This window comes from Arachis stenosperma, chromosome 6 (genome assembly GCF_014773155.1).
Source record: "Arachis stenosperma cultivar V10309 chromosome 6, arast.V10309.gnm1.PFL2, whole genome shotgun sequence".
NCBI lineage: Eukaryota > Viridiplantae > Streptophyta > Magnoliopsida > Fabales > Fabaceae > Arachis > Arachis stenosperma.
Window position 1 is genome coordinate 139,194,261 of NC_080382.1, and position 25,457 is coordinate 139,219,717.

Consider the following 25,457-nt stretch of genomic DNA (forward strand, 5'->3'; position numbering starts at 1 on the left):
GGTTATTAGGGAAGAGCTAAACTTTAACAGGGATGATTTAAAGAAAAATACCTCAGACATGTTAGCCATCGCAATACTTGAGTAGAGATATGCATTCGATAAAATTGTTACAGCTGTGTATTGTGATGAAGGGGGTTTTTTCTTTGTGTATGGTCATGGGGGTACTGGAAAAACATTTCTTTGAAACCTTATGTCTGCTGAGATTCGCTCAAGGGGTGATATAGTATTAAACGTTGCTTCAAGTGGTATTGCATCTTTACTTCTTCCCAATAGAAGAACGGCACACTCAAGGTTCAAAATACCACTGAATATAACTGATGATTCTGTATATAACATCAAACCTGGTTCCCCTCAAGCATGTTGCTATTGAAAGCCAAACTTATAATTTGGGATGGGGCCCCAATGGTTAGTAAGTACTGCTATGAAGCGCTTGATAAATGCTTGGGTGATATAATGAGGTATTCTCCAACATATAGCAAAGATTTGCCCTTTAGAGGAAAAGGGTTTGACTAGGTGGAGACTTTAGACAAATTCTTCCTGTTATTCTACGAGGATAGAGACAAGATATCGTTCATTCAACCGTGAATTTGTCTTACCTTTGGAAGTTTTGTCAGATGCTCAAACTAACAAAAAATATGAGACTCTTTGTAGGGACGACTGCTTCAGATCAAGATGAGACAGAGCAATTTGGTGAGTGGTTATTGAAAGTTGGTGATGGTATAATAGGTGACAATATGGATGGTGAATCTGAGATATGTCTTCTAAGAGATATTGTTATTCTTTCTCCCGACCAGACATTTGATGAGTTGGTTCATTTTTCTTATCCAAATATTTTGGAAAACATGTCCTCAAAGGATTTTTTCAAAGCAAGAACTATACTGGCTCCCACACTAGACATCGTTGAAGAGGTCAATAACCATCTGATGGCTATATTCCTGGAGGGGAAAAATTATATCTTAGTTTGGATTCCATTTGTATAGATGAAGGGAATATGGAGAGTCAAATAGATCTCTATGGTCCTGAATTACTGAATAATATAAATTGCTCTGGTTTGCTTCCACGTAAATTAATACTCAAGGTTGGTGTTCCGGTGATGTTACTAAGGAATATTGACCAATCCGGTGGTCTTTGTAATGGTACAAGGCTACAAGTTAGGAAGCTTGGAAATCATGTCATAGAATGTGAAGTCTTAACGGGTAACAATGTTGGTCATATTGCTTTGATTCCAAGAATGAATATGGTACCGACAAATGAAACCGTCCCATTTAGATTGTAACGAAGACAATTTTCCATAATAGTATCGCTTACCATGACAATTAATAAGTCTCAGGGACAAACTTTATCTCATGTTTGATTGTACTTGTCCCAACCAGTTTTTACACATAACCAACTATATGTGGCACTTTCAAGAGTTAAGAGTAAGAGAGGTTTAAAAATTTTACTTATGAATCACGTAGAAATGTCTGCAAATTCAACAATCAATGTTGTTTATAGAGATGTCTTTGAAAAAATAGTTTTCTAATGTAAATATTTTAATTTTATTTTAAATTATGTATCAATGTATAATTATTTTATTTTAAAAAATATAAAACAATTATTACTCACTTTTTTTAAGTTAAACTTTGATTTTGATAATAATTTTATAAATTTCTTAAAATAATAATTATTTTGTACTTCTGTTTTAAATATCGAAGCATATAATTTTTTTTTATAAATTTTTCCGTGGCACGGGTTCATACACTAGTTTAATTTTAAAAGTATAAAAATAAATAATTATTAAATATTCAAAAGTTGTCATAATAGGTAAGTTAGACAAAAGTTAGGTATCAAATTATAGACATCATAAAATTCATCTAATATTTAAATATCTAATCAAATTAATTAGCTGATATAATTAAATTATGATAATAAATTATATTAAATAAATTAAAATAATAAAATAAAAAAAATACTCTCCATAGTATAAGAAATTCTATTTTTATATAATAGAATAGATCCAGTCCGTCAATGAAAGCATTGAAAAGAATCCAATCTGAACGGAAGGGTTTTATGGTAAAACCTCAAAGTCTTCCTGACGAGTTTGCTTCTTCAACTTCCAAACACCAGAGAGTTCAGAGAACATTTCAGAAAAGAGGAAGAAGAAGAGGAAGGAGGCGCTAAAAATGTCGTTTATGAGAGGAAATTTGCTCTCTAAAACTAGAAAGCTCGTCAAGGGAATGGCCAAGGCCGAACCCCTCTGGCTCAAAGCCATGGAAGAGTCAGTTACTTTCTCTATGCCTTTCTTATTATTGGGATTTATGTTTGAATCCTGATTTTGGATTCAATCTCTTCAACCACTGCAATTAATTCGGCATCTAACATGGCTTCAGTCAAATATTTTGCTTTCAGATTTCAGTTTAGATTGTAAATTTATTTATGTATTTATTTATTTTTTCTGGGTGGGAACAATGTTATTTGCTGGGAAATTTTAAAGGGGTGCGATGCAAGTCATTCAATTTCAACGCATGAATAATTAGGACATGAATTGAAGATGTGTTTGTTCATGATTATATACTCAACGCCCTAGCTTAAAGAAACAATCATATTAACCCTGAGGCATAGAAGGCATTGCAATAGCTAGGAAAATTACTAAACAATGGAAGCTTTAACATGGCTGGACTCATAATTCTTGTCAAATTTAGGGTTTTTTATATCAATCATGAGAAGCCTTGTGCATTTCATTTCATATTATTGTTTAATGTTATGATTATTTTCTTTTTTCATTCTCACTGAATCAATGTAAGCATTTTTAGGTTGGTTATTATTTACTTAATTCTTCAAGTTGTGCGATACCAATCTTCTAATGCTGTAGAGGCAGAATCTTGCCTTAGGCAGTTTAGTTATGTTCGATAAAGGATTTCAGAGGCCCCAGTATTTAAGAAAGTATCAAATGCAGAATAGTCATTAAGCTAGAGAGGTAGAGGGAAGCTTAAGAAAATTATAAGGAAAATTATTTATAAAAAATTAAATTTAATGGTTTGAAGTTTGAACATGGTTATGATTTACAATAGAGTAAGTGTATCTAATGGAGGGTAGTCTTATAGCTAGAGATAGAGAATGAGACATAGGAAATTATATGGGAATGTTATTGAAAAACTTTACATATAAGTTGTTTAGACATGGATATGATTCACAAAAGAGTATTTTGACGGCATTTGATCCATGTAGTTCATTCCACCTAATGAGACAAAGCATAGCTGTTGTTATCGTAGTTGTAGTAGTGTTAATATTTTTCATGGTCATTTTTTTCCCCATAAGGGTGACCACTTTCCTGTATTCTCTTCTGACTGTGTTTACTAGAGCTCCACCAGCAACATTTCCTCGAGCAGAGGGGAAAATTCAAACCATTACTCTTCCTGAGGATGCCTACGTGAAGAAATTTTACAATAAATATCCGGATTCGAAATACCATGATCCAATCAAGTATGCCCTTTTTCTCCTACCTCTATGTATCCAGTTACAATATTCAAGCATCAATCGTTCTTTGTGTTGTCGTGTGATGTACTGCTATCTTGATGAGTTTGGTTTCTACAGTGTGATATGTATGATGTGGTCATGAGGGGACTGAGTAGCTAAATATGCATTGTTGAACTAGTCATGTTGTGAACAGTGTCAGGCTGTCAGCCAAGCCAATAGCCTGTTCGCAACTTTGCACTTGAACAGTATGAAAGAGTCTATAAGTCTTTATGGGCTGCTCTCTGATTATTTTGTGCTTTCTTATGTTTTATGATAGTTGTGTGGTCCTCAAACCTCAAGTGCTATTTTTCCAATACAAATATGGCATGGTTCACATTGTTTCTCAAGTTATGTGTTAGCGTTATTGTTAATCTGTGCCCGTACATACATAAAAAAGGGGATTAAGTTATGCTGGTTTTAGCAATTTTCTAAGAATCCTAAATCCATCATTGGTATATCTTTTAAATACTTCTAAAGAGTAATGTACTGTAAAAATTTCAAGTTACCTCCATTTTTGTCATGAAGGCTTGTACGTAGCATAGCCCTTGTCTGCATGTCTATGCTATTTAGCATCAAATGTTGTAGTCAATGATTCCTTTGTATGTGTAATGTTGGAACAGGATATCTGCTTTTGATCATCCTCCATCACGTATATATGCCTTGAGGGTTCTTGAGTTGAAAGAGCAGGGCATAGATGAGGAACAAGCAATGGCTGTAGCTGATGTATGTAACCTGAAATTTCCTGCATATGATCATTCTACAATCTGTTTTCTCCCTTTTGTCCTCTAATGGTTAGTTGAAATTTCTTCTTTCTTAGATGGAATATCTGGCAGAGAAGAAGGAAAAGAAGAAAGCATATGCTCGCTTGAAGCAAATTGCACGTCTTCAAGGAAAGAAACCTCCTCCAAACCCATATCCAAGTGCCATCAAGGAGATACAAGCCGAGGAGAGGAAATACGTTCGTGATCGTTTCCACAATCCCAAGATACGCGAAATTCTGGAGCAACAAAAAGCGGAGGCAAACCAGAGATTTGGAGATAGTGGTTGGTAATGTATAGGCTAAGTTACAACGTATTGAGACTTTATCTCTTGATCAAATGAGCTATAACAATAATATTGGCCAATTAGCTACTGGAGTGCATGCCATAATATTAAAGGTGGGGTTATCATTTGTCGCATTAGGTTGAATGCACTAAGAAATTGTGTCAAAATTTTATTCAAGCATCATTCTACCAACAAAAGTGTTTAGTTGCAAACCTTTACTATTAGTTAAGGTTCTGTTAGCTATCTACTTTGTTGTTAATTTGTCCGTTAAGTGGTTTGTTTATGTTGGATTTTGTTTGCATAAGTATGAACATTTTTCTGTCATAATTCAACATTAAGGATCTGTTAAGTGGTTTGGAAATATTTGGCAATGTTATATATTTTGGAGTTTGGCAATGTTATATAGCATTCTTTTTAGCAGTTTCATCTAGTAAGATTGAAATTCTAGTGCAAATAGTTAGATTCATTTGTAACATTTGAAAGTTCAACCTTAACAGTTTATAGCATTGTAAAATACTCAATCAGTCATTACAACTTATGAACGGAAAAAAAAACGAGAAAGGGATCTCCAAACCATTCGAGCAATGTGTGCTGTGTCAAAACATAATTTCTTCTAAAAATGATTTCATAGGAAACTATTATTATTTTTGGGCATAATATACCTTCCATTATTATCTTGTAGACGTATCATGCTACACCAAATATATATACCATTTACATGGTTGAATATAAAAGTAACTTCTACTTTAAAAAATCTTTTGAGAAAAGCTCATTCAAATAAGGGTCTATAGCAGAGAAGAGATAAAATTTCTCCACAAAACAAAAATATATCTTAGTTCCAAGTAACGAGAAATAAAATTAAAATCGATGCCAGCATCCATTTCTCTGACAATTAAATTGATGTCCTAATATTTCAAGGACCAATTTTCACCTGTAACAACTATTATTTTAAGATTCAAACTTTAGTCGGAAGCTAAAAATAACAGACAAGAGAAATGAAAAACTCCATCATGAATATGATAGCACAACCAACCTTTATCCTTTTGGGTCTTTTACACCGTAACAATGAGCAGTTAGTAAGAAACCAAGTACTGACTACCAAATATAGCTAGGTGCCACTAGAAATGATTGCAAAACACAAGCCATAATTCCATTCTCAATTGCCTATCAAAACTGAATAGAGGATCAAAAAGAATCCAATAATCTAAAAGAAATCCAAGATAATTTAACCAAGTACTCATTTGAAGGGGAAAAAATTGCACCTCTTCCTCTTAATAGCAATCGTAGGCCATTGCTTTATAAGCCTTAGATAGCTAAATAAACTCATTCTATTCTTCATCATCATCCTCTACTAGTATCCTCTTGCAAGCTTCATAGCACATGAAAGAGATACCTGCAGCTGGCACCAACTTCATGCAGCTAGGTCCCAACCCTCGATACAATCCTTGAATACCTTCTTGTTCAAGTATGCTTGCAAGGGCATGAACAACATTCTTGTAAACTTGCCTTCCACTGAGTGCCCCCACTTGCATATGCTTGCGAGCCACTTCGAGTGGAAAAGTTGCACTACTCGATATGGCACCAGCAGCTGATCCTATCAAGAGTGTTTCAATGTTTCCAATCTTGTCTTGTTTGAAGATTTTCTTGTATGCTTTTCTTAATGTGTCATATGCAAAGTAGTTGGTGGCAGAATATGGAATTACACCAATAAGACTTGGGGCGAGTCCTCGATAAAGTTCACCAGGACCTTCTTGTTGAATTATTTTCAAGAATGCATCGACTAAACCATTATAAACACCTCTCTGCAAAATCACCAACGCAGCTTAAATTTCGTTTCCAATTTTCAGTAAGATGCTTAGAAGATACATATTGAAAAGAAAATCACGCTCTGGTTTGATTTTATATGTGCGCACCTGGATGGTTAGTCGAGTTTTGACCAACTCTAGAGGATATGTGCATATAGTTGAACTAACTCCGGCACAGGCACCTGCAATCAATGATGCAGGAATAGGAAGCATGGCCTGCTCCCCAGGCTTTGGTGACAGATTCTTGTTAACTGTGTCATAAGCAAATAGCTGTGCAGAAACAAATGAAATATAATGAGACAGATGAGCATTAGTGCAAGAGTAGATTTGATCACTATTAAAAGACAACAACTCTTTTCAAGATGTGAATTGTTAATATATAAAAAAACGGGTCACAGAAGAAAATGTTTGAAACAAGCATAACTTGTCATTGTTTGAAAGATGAATTTTTATCTTTTTAAAATTTTATTTAAAGAGTAAACAAAAGATAAAGAGATTCTATGCTTCTCTTTTCTGAAAACAAAGCATATTCCCTTAAATGCAAATATGGGACTTCTCATCATGGGTAAGATTTTGGTATTCCATCACTAAAATAAATTAACCAAGCTCATCATGCCACCCCCACCAAAAAAACAAATCTACAAAGACCAAATAGCTACACCAAAATACAGCCAACCAAAGTGATAACACTTCAGTTTATGCTGAAAATAAAAGGCAATAAACCTCATTAAAAGACATGAAAACTATGGAATCTAGTGAAGAGCATTAAAGGAAAAAGATTCTAAGCTACTTAAATTAAGTGATCATGGATGCATTAGAGACAAGTTGCACTTTGACCTTTCTAAAGGGCCATCTAATATGCTTAAACACTCGTCCGACTTGAGGCAGTGGATCCTCTCAATTCGAAAATCCACTTGGCCCCTTCAAGTCATATGGATTTTCATGGTTAATTGACAAAATGGCCATAGCATAGATGTACAAGAGTATCGAAAACAAAAAAGTTAAAAAAAAAAAAAACAAAACAAAAGGCTCTTTATCAACATTATTGAAAATATGATTGAACACAACCAGCTTCAGGATTTGAGGTAATAAAGGAGATGCAACATATAAAATTGAAAGTTAGGCATAACATTTTGACAGCAAAACATTCAACTACTTGTAACAAATATGTATAGCATAGTAGCACATGCTACATGAATTGAAGGCTATAACAAACACCTATACTAAGTAGAAAACCTTTAGATATAGATTACTTCACAAACTACCTATTAGTATTATCATTCAGATGAATTATTCTACTATTCATTGATAAATTTTTTTATCATACATATAGCTAACCAACAAATACTCATTCAATTTCTTACAGATACAACAAATTGATCTTAAAACTTATAACTAACAACTACATACAACAAAAAGCATTGAAAATGCATAATATATTTATTACCTCAATAGCCTTGCTAGGAGCAACCCTGATGACATTGACAAAATTACCCCTGAACAATCCCTTCCAGCCATCATTCTTCATGATATTCTGAAACACCTCACCTGTTGAATGGCCACTACTCCCAACCATCAAATGAGTTCTTATTGTCTCCAATGGCGCCACGCAAGTTCGCGAAATTGCACCCGCGAATGCACCACTAATCAACCTCCTCAGTGAAGGGTTCTTCACCTTAACCTTCATCTTAACCCCAAAAAACCCAGCTTTTTTCTTCTTCCCCCTAACACCTTCCTCTTCCTCCGTAACTAACTCCTCCGATTCAGAAACAATCTTCACTTTCCCTTCTGAATGCACGTACTTCACGTACAACTCAGTGCAGGGGATTCTGACTCCATTGTTGCTTCCTTGGGAATCAGAAGAGGGAGAAGGTGTAGGGTTTGGTGCACCAAACCCCATTCCCATTTGACCTACGCTAGCGAACAATCCACCAGGGTTGTGAGCCCATTCAGAATGAGAAGAACCTAAACCGGAAACAGAGAGAAAAAACCAATCGTTTTGTTTTCGGTTATCATCATCGTGGTGAAATTGCTGAATTCCTCTTCTTCCACCCATGAATTGATGAACCTAAAACCTTCTGTGACAAAACCAGTTATTCCTTTCCTCCCCAGTTCCCAAGGTTTAATAAATAAATAAAATAATTAAAAAAATAAAAAATGATTTTAGCTTGGAAGGGTTGGCGAAAGAGAGAGATATTAAGAAGGAAAAAGTGTTAAATGGGAAGGGCGATGGAAACGAGAGATATAATATAAGGTGGCGGCAGCTACAGAGAGGTGTTAGGTGAACGTGAATCTTTCTTAGCGTAGCGCTGCTCTCTCTCTCTCTCTCTCTCTCAAGTGTTCAACACATCAGAGAGAGTAGTAGAAATGTGGATCTGTCTTGAGCTATTTATACTTGCAAATTTGATTGATTCATGTACTTTATTTCGTTGTTACTTGTATGTTGTATCGATATCATATGATTTTTTTTCTTTCCCCATTTTTGTTAAAATAAATAAATTAAAGCAAATTTATCATATTATTATTTATAAAAAAGGATTTCATGAAATGTTTTTATTTGATGTGAACGTTTTCTTAATTCAAAAAATAAAATTAGAGGACCAATCCCTGTTATTTTTTGGTTTGGTTGGAAGTCTGGGTTGGTGTAACGAAGTTTGGGAAGTGAATTCAAAGAGAGATATTCTTCTTTATTTGACATACTTTGACGTGTTTTGTACCTAATTTTTTTTAATGAGAAATGTTATTTGTACACTAAAATTAGTCACTAAAATTAATCATTAATATATTTGTGTATAAATATATATATGATTTAATTTATTTTTAATATATATTTATATTACATCATATATTTTATACTAATGACTAATTTTAATGTATACGGTGGCATAACCATTTTTTGTTGACTCTGTTCTTAGCTAATTTGATGTCGCTGTCTCAGATTTTAAGGTTAATTTTTTATACTTTCTAGTTTCTATACATTGAGTAAGTAATTGGCTTACGTTTAATAATATATTAAAGATTTATAGAGTGTTTAGAAATTTCTTAAAATTTAATTTTTATAGAAATTTAATTTAATTTAATTTAATTTTTTTAAAATCAATTTCGATTAAATAGGTCCGATTTAGAATTTTATTCTATTGAGATTTTTTTTATCGAAGATATGAAAATTTGAATTTGCAATCTTTTAAATGAGTATAAAAAAACTATGTCATTTGAACTATAATTCATTGACTATTCTATTGAGATTTTACTTAAAACTTAAAATATTTAAAATATTCTTATAATTTAATTACTTCTTTTTAACTTTTATCACTCATATCCTCTCAACAACTCCTATCTTTCAACACACACTGTGTCTTCTCTTATTGTCTTCGTTCTCTTCCTTTTCCTTTCTTTTTCTTCAAATCACTTAGTGCATGTTTGAGCATTATTATTTTGTTAAAAAAAAGATCTTTTTTCAATGAAAAAGATCTTTTTTAATTTTTTAACGTGTTTAGCAAATTTCTAGTAGTAAAAGTAAAAGCACTAGTAAAATTAAAAAAAGATCTTTTTTAAAAAGCTGTAATTTACATCTTTTTTTAAAAAATCTTTTTTCCTTAAAAAAAAGATATTTTTCATGTAATAAATAAACAAAAAAAGTACTTTTATATTGTTATACCCAAACATAATTGATAGATAAAAAGACCTTTTTACATGAGATATCCAAACAAAAAATTACTTTTACTTCTCTATAAGATCTTTTAAAAAAAGATAAATCGAAAAAAGATATTTTCTTAAAAGCTTACCCAAATAAGCCCTTAATATAATATATACCTATTTTTTTGAAAGGATCTACTATGTAAATCTATAAAAATTATTCATACGTATAAATTTTATGTATTTAACTTAGATTAATGATACTAAATATTTACCAATACGTATGAATTGCTGAATATTTTATTATTTAAATATGATGTTATATTAATAAAAGAAAAAGTTGTCTATTATAAAACTTTTATTTGGTAAGCATTCCAAATATAAGAATTAATTCAATTTTATAATTTTACTAATTCATTTCAAATATTAGAATTCAATTTTATACTATTAAAAGTTTTTAAACAAGCTGTAAAGTATAATTTTTATCTCTAAAATTTGTCAAAAATTTTAAAATTATTTCTAAATTTATTTTATTTCAATTTTGTTTTTGAATTTTTTGAATTGAATCAAATGTATTTTTGATAGCTAAATTTTTAGAAAGTTTAAGACTAATCTGGTAATAATACATGACAGCTATGTCTAATTTATTTGTGTTGAAAGTTGTTCTCGTACTCATTGTTAAATTAATCCTAAATTTTTTGAAAAATTAGCCGCTAAATGTTTAAAAATTTTTGGAATAAAATTAAAATAAAATAAAATTTAAAAATATTTTAAAAACTTTTAACAAACTTCAAAAATAAAAATATACTTTATTCTTTATTAAAATACTTGAAAATTGTGCTAGCATTATGATAGAAAAATACTTTGTGTTAAAACGATAACGTTAAGAAGACAAAAAAAAATCCAAACTTATCTTATTTAATTGGGTAAAATATACTTTTTGCCCCTGAAATTTGACAAAAGTTTTAAAAATACCCATAAGTTTTATTTTATTTCAATTTTGTCCCAAAAGTTTTCGATTTGTATCAAATATACCCCCAACGGCTAATTTTTTAAAAAATTTAAGACCAATTCAAAAATAATTTCATAAGAACAACCCTCAACACAAGCAAATCAAGCATAATTTTCATGCATTATTGTTAGATTGATTTTAAATTTTTTTGAAAATTTAGCCGTTAAGGATATTTGATGCAAATCGAAAACTTCTGGAACAAAATTGAAACAAAATAAAACTTAGGGGTATTTTTTAAATTTTTGTCAAACTTCAGGGACAAAAAGTATACTTTACCCTATTTAATTTTTAAGGTAAAGTATTAAATTAGTTTCCTACGTTTGGACGTAATCCTGTTTTGGTCTTTAAGGTTTAAAATGTTCTATTTGAATCTAAAAAGGTTTCATTTAGCTTCAATATAGTCCACCGTGGGGTCAAAATTAAATAATTAACGGAATGTCTTACATGACAGCAATACAAGAATAAGATCGATAATTTGAAGAACAAGTACAAGCTCCAAAGGCACAAAATCAACCGTGGATGCATCAATATATTTATTTATCATTCTCTTTAGTTCTATAAAAAATATTTCATTTAAATTATAAGAAAAATGATAAATAAATCTATTGATGCATCTACGGTTGATTTTGTGTCTTTGGAGCTTGTACTTGTTCTCTAGATTTTCGATCTTGTTCTTGTATTACTGTCATGTAGGACGTAGGACATTCCATTAATTATTTAACTTTAACATCACAGTAGGACTACATTGAATCTAAATGAAACTTTTTTGAATTCAAATAGGACACTTTAAACCTTAAAGACCAAATTAGAATTACACTTAAACGTAGAAGACCAATTTAATTTAATATTTTGTCCACAATAATTAATAAAAATTAAATAAGATAAATTTTGACTGCTTTTAACTAATTTAGTAATTTTGTTTGTTATTGAATATTTATTATTATTATTATTATTATTATTATTATTATTATTATTATTATTATTATTTAGATAAATATGAATCATCAATCAGCAACGACTTTGGAAATCAATATCCATATCAATAAATAAGAGGTATTTAAAGATGTTGGTAGATTGAGGTAAGTATATTTTTGGTATTTAGATAAAGATGATTTGATAATAAAAAATGTTATGGAAAAAAAATCAGCACCAAATCAATTACTAAAATAATAATGTGATCTTAAAAAAAAAAGTATAACCAAAAAAGGAAGAAACTATTAAATTGGATTTTATTTTGAAAAATATAAAAAATAACCGGAAATCCTATAACCGGAAAAGGAAAGAAATATTGAATTGGATTTTAATTTTTTTTTAAAATAACAAATAATTCTTTTGGGTATATACATATGAAGAATTTAAATCGTTCATTATTAACATAAAATTTTTTTACAAACAACCATTTATATATTAATACATCAATAAAAATAGTTAACTTTAAAACTTATAACTTATAAAATTATGCAAAAATTTGATTAAATAATCATATATAGATATAAGAATGGCAGAACGAGTCAAACTCGCGTGAAAAAAAGTTGGACTAAAATTTAAAACCCGCAAAATAAAAAAAACGTGCAAAACTTGTACGGTCAAATTCACATATTTCTGTCTGACCAAAAAAAAAAAATCACATATTTCCGTAGAGAAGAGAAGATCGGCCGATTAAGCCAAAATTTTTTTTTAACAAAAGATTATTAGTGCTATAAAAATTAATAATTATATAATTTTAAATATATTATTTTTTATTTTTTTGATTATTTATGATATTCTTTAATCTGTCAAAAATTAATTTGCAATAGATTTAAATTCCATTAAATCTACTATTAACCTATAAATTATTGCATATATAAAACATATTTTGAATTTATTTTTATTTTTTTTATTTTTAACTTTAATTATTTTATTTTACACTTTTACGTATATATTCAAATTATGTTATTTATTTTTTAAAATAAAAAAGATTATTAATAAATATTATTTTAAATAATTCTTTTGAAGTTTAAAATTAAAAAAAAACTATTTTTTATTTGTATTTTTTTAATTATAATTTTTTAAATTAATTTTATTACTTTATTTTAAAAAACTAACGCATGAACGGTATTTAATTTTGATATGGAACTATGAAAGGTGTTGAACCGGAATATGGGAAGGGAGGGTGTTGAACATGGATGTGGTGTCAGGAAGGAAAGGAAATCGGACCGTGCGAGACACCACCATCAACTCGGAGGGTACGAGTTGTGTGTGACCATCAACTCGGAGGGTACGAGTTGTGTGTGACAAAGCGGAGGGTCCGAGTTGCTGCATGTTGGACACGCGGCACTCAGACGTTGCTCCCCAGACGGTGCCCCACATACAAGGTTGGTGGATGCGAATTAAACTCTCACCATCCGAGTTTCACCTTTGAGCCCTCACTTTCCATTCCCAAAACTCCATTGCTCTTCTTCATCCCTCTGTTGTTGGTGCTTTGCATGTTGGGGAGAAAGAAAAGATGTCCAAAAAAAATAAAATGAAAGATGTTGATCGTCTTGAGTTGCATATTATACACTATCTCAGTGTGCCTGATTATGTAAGTTTGTTATCATTTTTTTTAATTTTTATAATTATAATTATTATTGTTAAAATTTAGTAGTTATTATCATTGTTAGGATCTGAACTTAGAAATATATATAGAATAGTTAGGAATAATTTTAATTTTTTTTTAATTTTTTCACTATTTCTGTATGAAATTTATTATTGTTAGTGTGTTAATGGTTTTGCTGTATAAATTCTTGTTGTTATTGTGGTTGCGGTGATTAAAATAAAAAACGTAGGATTTTTTTTTATTTGTTTAAATTTTTTTGTATAATTTTCAGGATTTTGTTTTTATAATTTTTAGAATTTAAGAAGTGAAATATTATTAAAATAGTTAGAAAATAAATTTTAAAAATAAACAAAGAGTGCCGAATTGTTAATAATTTTTGGATACAGTATGTTTTTTTTTTTTTGAATAAATTTATAAATTCTTAATTATTTATAATTGTTACTGTATTAGTAAATTATTGTTGTGGCTACAATAAAATAATAAAGAGGTGTAGAAAATGATAAATAAGAACTGCATAATAATCGAAAGCGTGTTACTTTAATTAATTGTAATTATCATTATAAGAGATGTTAATTAATTATTATTGTTAACAGAAAACGAATTTAAAAAGATATTTACGATAATTGTTAATGTTTTTTAAAATTTTGAAATATACGTTTAAATTTATTTAAGTAATAGGTAACATGTTAATATTTAAGCAATAGTGTGTGAGTTGACTAATTACTTGTTTTGTTTTTTTTTAGAAATTAAGAATGTTGACCTGTGACCATCCACTTCCCCCGGATCGGTACAACGATCGGGTAGAAGACCATTTACGAGTTACTGGCTTCTATCATGCATCTCAAATTGGTGTCGTACAAAATCAGAAAGCACTCGTGAATGCTCTAATAGAACGGTGGCACCCTGAAACACATACGTTTCACCTTCCAATTGGTGAGTGTGCCGTAAGTCTTGAAGACGTGGCTCTAATTCTTGGTCTCCCGACGGATGGTCTTCTAGTTACTGGGATGACAATGAGTAGCTTCTCAGCGTTGGAGGCAGAATGTTTGCATCAATTTGGAGTGGCACCGAGTAAGGTAGAGTGTAGAGGATGTTGTATAAAACTGACTTGGCTGCGGGACCTAAAAGAAAACATTCAGTTGACTGATGACTTAAGTATACAGAGGTACGTGAAGTGCCATATTATGTTGCTGATCGGGACGATCTTGTTTGGGGATAAATCTGGGGCAGGTGTGCACTGGATAATCGCTACACGTCGTCTGTGTTAAAAAAGGCCGCGAAAAAATGCAAGAACTTCGTGAAAGATGTAAAGTGGTCAATGAGAAAGTAGTTGTGGTGTAATACTCTTATTTATGCCTTAAAAAATGTCTACAATGCCTATGGTTATTCGCATGTGTTGGGCATTATGTATGCATGACTTGTAGCATTTAGGGTTTAGGGTAATTATGTATTAATACTGATCTGGAGTATGGTTTGTTTAGAGTAACTATGTATTAATAAATTTGACTACGGACTATGTTTTAGTAGATTGTTTGTTTAGAGTTTTTATGTATTTATGAACGTATTGAAGGGATTAAATATGTCGACTATTTTTTTTTATGTCAGATTATAAAATGTTACATATGGAGAGTAAGGCTGGGTTGTCGTAGTTTATAACACAACACAGAACAGGTTACATATAACATACTTGCTTAATTCAAATTCACAACTCATGACAAACCATATATTGCCACATAGATAATGTCACATACATAATGTCAACGCAGAATAAGAATCTACTAATGCTCTCTGTTGGCATTTGCACCACCTTGCTGACGGCATCTGCCACGGCTGTGCCCCTCAGCCCCACAAAGCGTACATCGCCTAGGCCGACGTAACATCCGTGTGTCCATCTCGTTCAAGAATCGCGTCATTTTTGGGCGACCTTTCCCGAGGCGTCTCAAGAACGGATTCGGGATGAACCGAGGTCCGTTGTAAGCAGGCCATGTAGTAGGGTTACCTAATGGCCTAAACCTTGCTCGGTACACCCGCCGAACTTGGTCCATCTTATACACATCATGAACATACACTTGCCAATCCAGTCGCTGGTTGGCACAACATGCAAACACATGTCGACAGGGGATCCGGTCCACCTGGAACTCACCACAGTCACATCGAAGCCCACGTAGGTCCACTGCAAACTCCATTCCGCTTGGCATCTCACGCACCTCAAAGACCTCGTTCTGCCGGTCAAAGCAACTAACCTGAATGTTTCCTGACGCAAGTCGGTTTGCATGCAACTTCGAGGTAACGACATCGGAAAACACATGGCCAGCATTAATCCGGGCTTCCGCTTCCGCTCTTTTTCGGGTAAACAACTCGTTCAGCCTGTAGAATGTTGCCTTCACAAGGGCAGTCACGGGGAGATTGCGTGCACCCTTCAATACTGAGTTGATGCATTCCACTAGATTTGTCGTCATATGACCCCATCTATATCCACCATCAAAAGCCAACGCGTACTGTTCCCGGGGGATTCGGTTTAACCAGTCAGTGTATGCCTCGCCCCGTTCTCGTAAACGTTGGTAACGCACCTCGTACTCACGCACCGTCCTCGAATATCCTGTAGGATAGAAAGAAATTATTGAGACAATATTGGTCAACACACTCATTCAATCGAACTCTGATATTAAATTAATTAGCTACTCTGATAGTTACCTATGTTGACGACCAGTTTCTGCAAGTACGGCGCCTTGAATTTCCTCAAAAAATTCGACTCTATATGCCTGATGCAAAACATATGAAAGGCTCTCGGAGGTGACCAAGCCCCATTACTCCTTTCCACAGCTGCATTTATGGATTCGTGACGGTCGGATATCAGCCTCACACCATCCCGAGTGACAACGTGCTGACGAAGGTTACTCAGAAAAAAGTGCCACGCATCTGAAGTCTCTCCCTCCATAATTGCAAACGCAATTGGGACGATATTGTTGTTGCCATCCTGTGACACTGCCACTAGTAGACAACCCTTGTACTTTCCGTACAAGTGAGTCCCATCGACCTGGACAACTGGCTTACAATGTCTGAAAGCTCTAATGCAGGGGTAATAACTCCAAAAGACACGATGCAATACCCGAATATCAGTCACCAAGTCATCACCTTGATATGCAGGCATAGTCTCAAAATGAACAACAGCTGACGGCTCCTTGTGACACATGGCCTCAAACCATATAGGCAACGCTTCGTACGATGCCTCCCAGCCTCCAAATATTTTTTCCACTGCCTTTTGCTTAGCCAACCATGCTTTCCGATAGCTAACAGTGTAGTTGAACTTCGATTGCACCTCTGCTATAACCGATTTTACCTTTAAGGCGGGGTCAGCCTCAACCAACGGCTTAATTGCTTCTGCAATCGTTGTTGAGTCCAGCTTAGAATGATCCTGAGAAATTGTTGCTCTGGTACATGTGTGACTGCCATTATACCTCCTTACAACCCAACAGTACTTCCGGCTGATCATGCTAACCCGGATAAGCCAATCACATCCTGACCCATACTGTATACACTTCGCATAAAATGTCAATGGCTCAGACTCATACACCCGATAATTTACGCTTCTTCGTATAGTATACTCTTTTATCGCCTTAATAACAGCGTCCCTCGAACTGAATTCCATCCCAACGGCAAATTCACCATCTGCGACAACAGGAATTTCTGCGGACAGCCATACAACAAATTTTAGAAACATAAATATTTAAATAATCGAAAATAAAGGTAAAACAAATGATGACTACATCAATTATAATAAAACCCTCCAAGCTAATTATTTTTAACTAATTTACTAACAGATATTTATATTCAACTAATCAACTAACAGATCCTAATTTTAATTAAACTAATTTAGTAGTTATATTTACTTAATTAACTAATCAATTCCTATTTATATTCAGTTAAATTTAATTTAAAGAACTTTAACAGATTTAACAAATTTTAATTTACCTAACTTACCTATATTGACTTAATAACTTCGAATTTAACCAATTTTAATTAATCTAATTTACTACTTATACTTACTTAATTTACTAATCATTTCCTATTTATACTAACTTACATTTAATTTAACTAAATTTAACCCGGTTAACAAATTTTAATTTAACTAACTTACTTATATTTACTTAATAACTTCCAATTTTACCAATTTTAATTAAACTAATTTTCTAGTTATACTTACTTAATTTACTAATAAATTCCTATTTATATGGACTTAATTTTAATTTAACTAAATCTAACCAATTTAACAAATTTTAATTTAACTAATTTACTTATATTTACTTAATAAATTCCAATTTAACCAATTTTAATTAAACTAATTCACTAATAAATTTCAATTTATAATTACTTAATTTATTAAATTAACTCATAATTATGGAGAATCACGTACCAGTATTGATATAATCCGGAAACTCCGGAACATGCATGGCTTCCAAATCCAAAACTCGCATAAATGATGGCTCCTCAAACGGCACATCGTTTGCCAGAGCAGTTGCGACATCAGACACATCCGGAGCCATAGCTCCGTCACCTGGAACTTCATCTCCATCTGGACCAACAACTTCGTAGTTGCTTTCGAACTTTTCCTCGCTGTCACTATTGTAATCCTCCCGTAGAATATTACGGTCGGCCTCACATTGCTCAAACTCCACATACAACTCGATGAACGATAGTTGTCTCCGATTTTCAATATACATGGAAAACATATCTTGCATGCTCACTTCGTCCGTTACATATTTCGTTTGAAACTGGACGAATCCACCAAACACTTGTATAGGATTTCTGTATAGAATACATGATATCCTTCTTGCCTTCTCAGAATCAATCCTTTCACATATCACACCCTTTAGCTCTTCAAATGAGATTGTAAAAGGAATCACCAGATCTAACGGATTCTCACAAACAAATGTTACTCCTTCAGATGTTTGTAACAAAATCTGACCAAAATAATACACCTTCAATAACACTCTGTCACTCATTTCTCTCAATCACATTAACAACCTCATAAACTTGAGTTTCAGATTTTTTACTACTTTACTAAACAAGAAACGAAAGAGATGAACTAAAAACCAGAGGACCGTTGAAGAAGGAGAAGAAGACGATCCGAGAGTGATTGCTCTGATATGCATTTTCACCAACTTTTATTAAAGTCCCAACCAAATCGGACCATGCGATTCCCTAACTGAATTCAAAAAAATAATATAATAAAACATGTCGGACCCTCCGATTTCACAACGCAAAAAAAATAAAACCATCAACTCGGATGGTACGATTTCCATCATCCAGAAATTCATCATCTCTCCTTCCGCAAATCGGACCTAACGATTTGTATCAAAACACCAAACTCAAACAACTCGTACCATCCGAGTTGTGGCACCTGACATTAAGGACAAAAGTTGCCCCACAATTGTGTATTGCGCTCCCATACATCCATATCCATGTAACACACACACAAAGCCTCCATATCAATAAAAATGAGCCACGCATGAATTTTTCAAGATTCCATTTTCCAACTATTGGAGAGAAGAGAAGTAGCGTCCCTCTTCATGCATCTAGGAGAAAGCGTTCTCCTTAGAGAGATTTGTGGTTGTCAATGATAATTTGGCATGTGGTAAGTTATCTTTAAAATAAATAATTACATTAAATTATTATAATTATTAATAAATTAATTATAATTTAATTATTTAATTAATTATTATTTAGCTAATAAACTATAACTCAAATAACATAATTTTTCTATATTTATCTAAAGGTCGTAGGTTTGAGTTTTTCTATCTTTAGTAAAAAAAAATATTATTTAAATAATTATATTATATTATTATTGAATATTATGTATATTGTTATATTAAATTATAATTAATTAAATTTGTTTACATAAAAAAATAAATTTAATTTTTACACATTACAAAATAATTTTTGTTTGGATTGTTTAATTTTTTATAAAATTTATGCTAACCACATTACAAAGCTAACCATTGTAAAATTAATTGTTAAAAATTAGTTATTAATATGTTATCGTTATTATTAATAAATTAATATTAATATTTTTTAATAGTAAATTATTTTTTAATTTATAAATTTAAATAATATTATTATAAAAAAATAATAACTACATTAATTTTAATTATTTTAATTAATTAATTAAATAGGACCATAACAGAAACTAAAATTAATTTTTTTTAATAAAGAAGAGAGATGCTTTGAGTTTTTATTTACTATTTATAATGTAAAAATTGATATAAAATCATCTTTCATGATAAGTGAATCATAAAAAAAATTGAGATGAATTTTTTACTAAAAATAGTCTTAAGCATGCAACCTTCCTCCTTTTTTTTTTGGACAGGCCTTGGCAGGGATGGACTATCCTTTGCCACCCTTAATCATATAATAGGATTGTGAGAATAAAAGAAATGTTAAGAGCAACTTTAGGAAGTAAAATAAGGTTTGCAAGGAGTTTTAATAGAAAAGAACTTGTAGGGAGTTTTTATAGGAGAATTTTATTCTCATTCATTAAAAATATAGCATAGATGATACTATATATATTTCTGTAACAATGTAGTTGAAACATCATAAAAAATAAGAAAGAAAATCAATTCACATCCTATTTTCTCGTATTGGCTTTGTTATAGTTAGTGCATTATTGTGACTAGTGTTCAATTTCATATTACTTTGTATCTATTAGAAGTCCAAATTCTGCTGCAGACTCAACAATTAGTATCAAGAGCCAACGTTATATTATTCATTATTTGAGTGGTAAAATTCAATTTTGAATATGATGGCTTCTACTAGTGGTAATGTCAAAGTAGGCAAATATGAAATCGAGAAGTTCACTGGAAAAAATGATTTTTTCTATTAGAGGAAGCAGATGAAAAATCTGCTTATATCACAAAAGTTACACAAGGCACTAGCGGAAAAAGAGAAAAAGGCGAAAGGAATGAAAGATGAGGATTAGGAATAATTAGAACTTGAGACACGGGCTGCAATAATCTTATGCCTTGAGAGGGATGTTGCTTTCTTGGTGAACGAAGAAACAACTGCAGCAGGCGTTTGGACAAAGTTAGAGAGTAACTTCATGACGAAGACTCTAACTAATAGGATATACTTAAAATTCAAATTGTATACATGCAAGATAGAGGAAGGCACTTCAATCCGAGAATATATCAATAAGTTTGATAGGATCATATCAAACTTAAAGGATATAGATGTGAAGGTTGATGATGAAGACCAGGCACTCATATTGTTACTTTTATTACCGAAGTTCTATGAAAATTTAGTGTAGACATTGATGCTGGTGGGTGACACTCTGACCATGAATGAGACGAGAGCATCACTTTTAACGGATGATCTACGTAAGGTTGCTACAAGTGTAATGTCATCTTCAAATGGAAGAGAGTATAATGATCAAGTACAAGGATTGTTCGCGGCTAAAGGAAGGACTAATGAAAGAGAAAAAATGTAATAAGCGTGGAAAGTCTAGGCCAAAATCTAGACCTCACGCGGAGAGAACATGCTTTAAATGTGGTGAGACTGGACATTTCAAAGTAAATTGTCCAAATAAGAAGATAACTTTCAAGAAATAGAACAACGACAACCCAAAAAAAAAGTAAGAAGCAAGCTACGTCTCAAATGATGAGGAAGATTGTTACTCTGTAACAGAACAATCTTATAAAATCTTCGGTAAGTGGATTCTTGATTCAGGAGCCTCTCACCATATGTGTCCAAATAGGAAGTGGTTTACTACCTATGAAAACATAAATAGTGACACAGTTTTAATGGGCAATGCTCATGCTTGTAAAACTGTGGGGTTTTGGGTACTATAAGAATTAAGATGCATGATGGAATAGTAAGAACCTTAAAGGATGTGAGACATATTCCAGACTTACGGAAAAATCTTATCTCCATAGGTTTGTTGGAGAAAAATGGTTGCAAAATAGTTGCAGAAAATGGGATACTAAAAGTTGTTCATGGTTCTTTGGTAGTGATGAAGGGAGTTCGTCATAGTAATCTTTATTCTCTTTTGGGGTCAATAGTCACATGTGAGTTAGCAGTTGGAATCGGTGGAAGTGGAGATCAAACAAATTGCACAAGAATATGGCACATGCGGCTTGGACATATGTCAGAGAAAGGTCTATCATTGCTTTGTGGACAAGGTTTGCTGAAAAATATGAAGAAACCACAAATGGTATTTTGTGAGCATTGTGTGTATGGAAAGGCACATAGGGTGAAGTTTTCTACAAGCAAGCATAAAAGCAGAAGGTTGTTAGACTACGTGTAAACTGATGTTTGGGGCCCATCTAAAGTTACTTCCAAGGGTGGTTCCAGGTATTTTGTTACTTTTGTTGATGATTATTTCAGGTATGTTTGGATTTACTTCCTAAAACATAAGAATGAGGTATTCGATACCTTTAAGCGGTGGAGAGCAATGGTTGAAAACCGAACAGGTAGGAAGTTGAAAACCTTACGATCTGATAATGGCACAAAGTACACAGATGGGGATTTCAAGGAGTTTTGTAACCAAGAAGGCATTATAAGACACTGGACAGTTAGAGAAACACCACAACAGATTGGAGTCGCCAAATGACTGACTCCTACGCTACTTGAGAAGGCAAGGTGTATGCGCTCTAATTCCGAATTAGGCAGAGAATGGTGGGCAGAATCGGTTGCTACAGCTTGCTACATAATGAATCAATCCCCACATTCTTCTCTAGATGGAAACACACCTTATAAGGTGTGGTCAGGAGAACATGCAGATTACGAAAAACTCAGAGTCTTTGGATGCACAGCCTATTATCATGTCAAAGATAACAAGCTTGATGATAGAGCTAAGAAGGCAATCTTTTTGGGATATCCAAGAGGGGTTCAAGGCTATCGCCTTTAGAGTGTAAATGATTCTAAGTTTGTAATTAGCAGGGATGTTACCTTTGATGAACGATCTATGGTAGCTTTGTCTAAAGATATGGTGCCAGATGATGGTGATACTGGAAAAATTTCAAATACTCAAGTGGTGGAGATAGAGTCTAAATACCAACAAATAGACTCTAGAAATGTTCAGGTGGAGCATCCTATTGCTACCCGAGATGACGCAGAAGATGAATTTGATCATGAAGAAATTCAACGAGAAAATGCACATGCATTACAACAGCAACAGCAGGATTCTTTGGCATCTACTAGGCCAAAGAGGAATTATAAATTTGTTCAGAAGTTCAGGTCAGACAAGCCTTTGAGACATTATGGGCAGGTAAACTTGGTAGATTATGCACTCTCAGTGGAGGATAATGAGTCGGTGACATTCAAACATGCTATCAAAGACAAAGAAAGAGAGAGTTGGTTTGTCGCTATGGAGGAAGAGATGCAATCTCTTCATAAGAACAAGACATGGGATGTGGTCCCATTGCCCGTGGGAAAGACTGCAATTGGTTGTAAGTGGGTGTATAAAAGAAAAGAAGATCCTACTAAGTCAGATGGTACAAGATTCAAAGCTAGGTTAGTAGCAAAGGGATTTGCACAGAAAGAAGGTGTTGATTACAATGAGATATTTTCTCCTGTGGTGAAACACACTTCTATACGGGTGCTTTTAAGTCTTGTCCCTCATGATGATCTTGAGTTGGAACAACTAGATGTGAATACTGTATTCTTGCACGATGACTTACAGGAAGAAATCTACATGTATCAACTTGAGGGTTTCAAAATTGAGGGTAAAGAAAGTCAGGTATGTCGCTTGAGAAAATCGCTATATGGATTGAAACAATCTCCTCGGCAATTTTATAAGCGATTTGACTCTTTTATGTTAAATCAAGATTTTTCCAGAAGTAATTATGATTGTTGTGTATATATTCGTAAGCTTCCTAGAGGTGATTATATCTATCTTCTATTGTATGTGGATGACATGCTTATTGCCTCTAAGAGCAAGGTAGAGATATATATGTTAAAGGTTCAACTTGGTAAAGAATTTGAAACAAAAGACTTGGGTGCTGCACGAAAAATATTAGGCATGGTAATTAAAAGAGAGAGATCAAGCCAAAAATTGTTCTTGAGCCAAAGAGGATATATTGAGCGCGTCATTGAAAGGTTTGAAATGAAAAATGCTAAATCGGTGGTAACGCTGTTGGCTCCACATTTTAGGTTCTCTGGTAAACAATCTTCCACAATAGCAGAGGATAAGGCTTACATGAAAAATGTACTTTATGCTAGTGCAGTCAGTAGCCTAATGTATGCTATAGTGTGTACACGCCCAGATATTTCACAGGTAGTCAGTGTTGTTAGCAGGTTCATGGCAAATTCAGGTAAGACACACTGGGAAGCAGTCAAGTGGATATTAAGATACTTGAAGGGTACCATTAACACAGGTTTATGCTTTAGTGAAAAATCATGTCAAATCGGGCTTTGTTGATTTTGATTATGCTGGTGATCTAGATAGAAGACGTTCTACGACTGGTTATGTATATAAAATACAAGGTGCTCCAGTTAGTTGGCGATCGATGTTACAAGCTACAATGGCACTATCTACTACAGAAGCTGAGTACATGGCAGTAGCAGAAGGAGTGAAAGAGGCATTGTGACTAAGGGGTCTTCTAGATGATTTGGGGTTGAAGCAAGATTGCGTGAATCTGAGTTGTGATAGTCAAAGTGCAATTCATTTGGCTAAAAATCAGGTTCATTATACTCGTACCAAGCATATTGATGTAAGATATCACTTCTTGTGCGATGTTATAGAGAAAGGTAACATTTTTCTTATAAAAGTACACACAGATAAAAATCCTGCTGATATGTTGACTAAAGTAGTGTCAGGAAACAAGTTCCAATACTGTTTGGAATTGCTCAATATTGCTTCATGTTAGGCATTATATGGAGAAATAGAGGAACTACGATTGGTTTGATCCTGAACAAGGGTACGTAGGCAGTCATTGTAAAAATGATGCAACCGGATATGAATACCACGCTTTGATCGTCCAAAATTTGAGTAGATTTCAAATTGTGAACGAGGTGGAGAATGTGAGAATAAAAGAAAGGTTAAAAGCGAACTTAGGGAGTAAAATAAGGTCTGCAAGGAGTTTTAATAGAAAAGAACTTGTAGGGAGTTTTTATAGGAGGATTTTATTCTCATTCATTAAAATTATAGCATATATGATACTATATATATTTCTGTAACAATGTAGTTGAAACATCATAAAAAATAAGAAAGAAAATTAATTCACATCCTATTTTCTCATATTGGCTTTGTTATAGTTAGTGCATTATTGTGGATAATGTTCAATTTCATATTACTTTGTATCTATTAGAATTTCAAATTCCCCTGCAGACTCAACAAAAATAATACTATTTAGTAATCTACCCATTTTATTTTGTACAGAAGCATTACTTATCTACCGGTAATATTAGAGAGATAATAATCTAAAATCAAATTTAATTTAATATCTATAATTTTATATATGTAACATTCATAATTATATACTCATTATATCTAATTACTCAATTATTTTAATAATAATTAAAAAATAAAATAAATAATAATTAAAAAATATAAAATATGATAATTTAAAACTATTTTAGGTTAATTTTTTATTGTCTCCTAACATTATTTGTTAGTCTACCATTATGACTAATTCTATAATTTGTTATTTACGTTATTTACTATAATTTTTCTCCTGATATAAAGATCTACAATTTCAGAAAATTTAAGAAATCCAAAGTGTACATGTATAAAAGAGATGATAATTGTGAATCCCATTCGGGAGAATGCGTAAAATATTATATTTAGACATATTTCACACCGAAGCTAATTTGCTTTGTCACTCTTTCATTTTGTTGGGCTATTCCTTGTGATCAAAGATAACAGTTGAGTTATTCAAATCCAGACCCAAAA

The 25,457-nt window shown here is 32.5% G+C and overlaps 3 protein-coding genes across 3 annotated transcripts; 1 reads left to right on the plus strand and 2 right to left on the minus strand.

Moving 5' to 3' along the window:
* Nucleotides 1-2,023: 2,023 nt before the first annotated feature.
* On the plus strand, nucleotides 2,024-4,917 carry LOC130932396 (uncharacterized). The gene is made up of 4 exons (XM_057861716.1): nucleotides 2,024-2,257; nucleotides 3,340-3,462; nucleotides 4,116-4,218; nucleotides 4,313-4,917. The coding sequence occupies exons 1-4, from the start codon at nucleotides 2,163-2,165 to the stop codon at nucleotides 4,544-4,546; spliced, it is 555 nt and encodes a 184-aa protein (XP_057717699.1). The 5' UTR covers nucleotides 2,024-2,162; the 3' UTR covers nucleotides 4,547-4,917.
* Nucleotides 4,918-5,535: 618 nt separating this feature from the next.
* LOC130932591 (adenine nucleotide transporter BT1, chloroplastic/mitochondrial-like) lies at nucleotides 5,536-8,689 on the minus strand. The gene is made up of 3 exons (XM_057861941.1): nucleotides 7,792-8,689; nucleotides 6,453-6,614; nucleotides 5,536-6,341 (listed from the first exon to the last, which is right to left on the minus strand). The coding sequence occupies exons 1-3, from the start codon at nucleotides 8,398-8,400 to the stop codon at nucleotides 5,868-5,870; spliced, it is 1,245 nt and encodes a 414-aa protein (XP_057717924.1). The 5' UTR covers nucleotides 8,401-8,689; the 3' UTR covers nucleotides 5,536-5,867.
* A 6,659-nt stretch (nucleotides 8,690-15,348) lies between these two features.
* Nucleotides 15,349-18,573, minus strand: LOC130934799 (uncharacterized). The gene is made up of 3 exons (XM_057864333.1): nucleotides 17,985-18,573; nucleotides 16,265-17,257; nucleotides 15,349-16,169 (listed from the first exon to the last, which is right to left on the minus strand). Exons 1-3 carry the CDS (start codon nucleotides 18,571-18,573, stop codon nucleotides 15,349-15,351), a joined length of 2,403 nt encoding a protein of 800 aa, XP_057720316.1.
* Between the last annotated feature and the right edge of the window lie 6,884 nt (nucleotides 18,574-25,457).

Bases quoted from the DNA above. Each gene is read 5' to 3' on its own strand.
- LOC130932396 (XM_057861716.1), top strand. From the start codon at position 2,163: ATGTCGTTTATGAGAGGAAATTTGCTCTCTAAAACTAGAAAGCTCGTC. The intron at 2,258-3,339 runs GTCAGTTACTTT...TGTGTTTACTAG, and splicing joins TGGCTCAAAGCCATGGAAGA to AGCTCCACCAGCAACATTTC. The intron at 4,219-4,312 runs GTATGTAACCTG...CTTCTTTCTTAG, and splicing joins AAGCAATGGCTGTAGCTGAT to ATGGAATATCTGGCAGAGAA.
- LOC130932591 (XM_057861941.1), bottom strand. From the start codon at position 8,400: ATGGGTGGAAGAAGAGGAATTCAGCAATTTCACCACGATGATGATAAC. The intron at 6,615-7,791 runs GTAATAAATATA...GTTTCTGCACAG, and splicing joins CTCCTAGCAAGGCTATTGAG to CTATTTGCTTATGACACAGT. The intron at 6,342-6,452 runs GTGCGCACATAT...GTGATTTTGCAG, and splicing joins AAACTCGACTAACCATCCAG to AGAGGTGTTTATAATGGTTT.
- LOC130934799 (XM_057864333.1), bottom strand. From the start codon at position 18,573: ATGAGTGACAGAGTGTTATTGAAGGTGTATTATTTTGGTCAGATTTTG. The intron at 17,258-17,984 runs GTACGTGATTCT...GGCTGTCCGCAG, and splicing joins TCCGGATTATATCAATACTG to AAATTCCTGTTGTCGCAGAT. The intron at 16,170-16,264 runs GTAACTATCAGA...TCTATCCTACAG, and splicing joins GAAACTGGTCGTCAACATAG to GATATTCGAGGACGGTGCGT.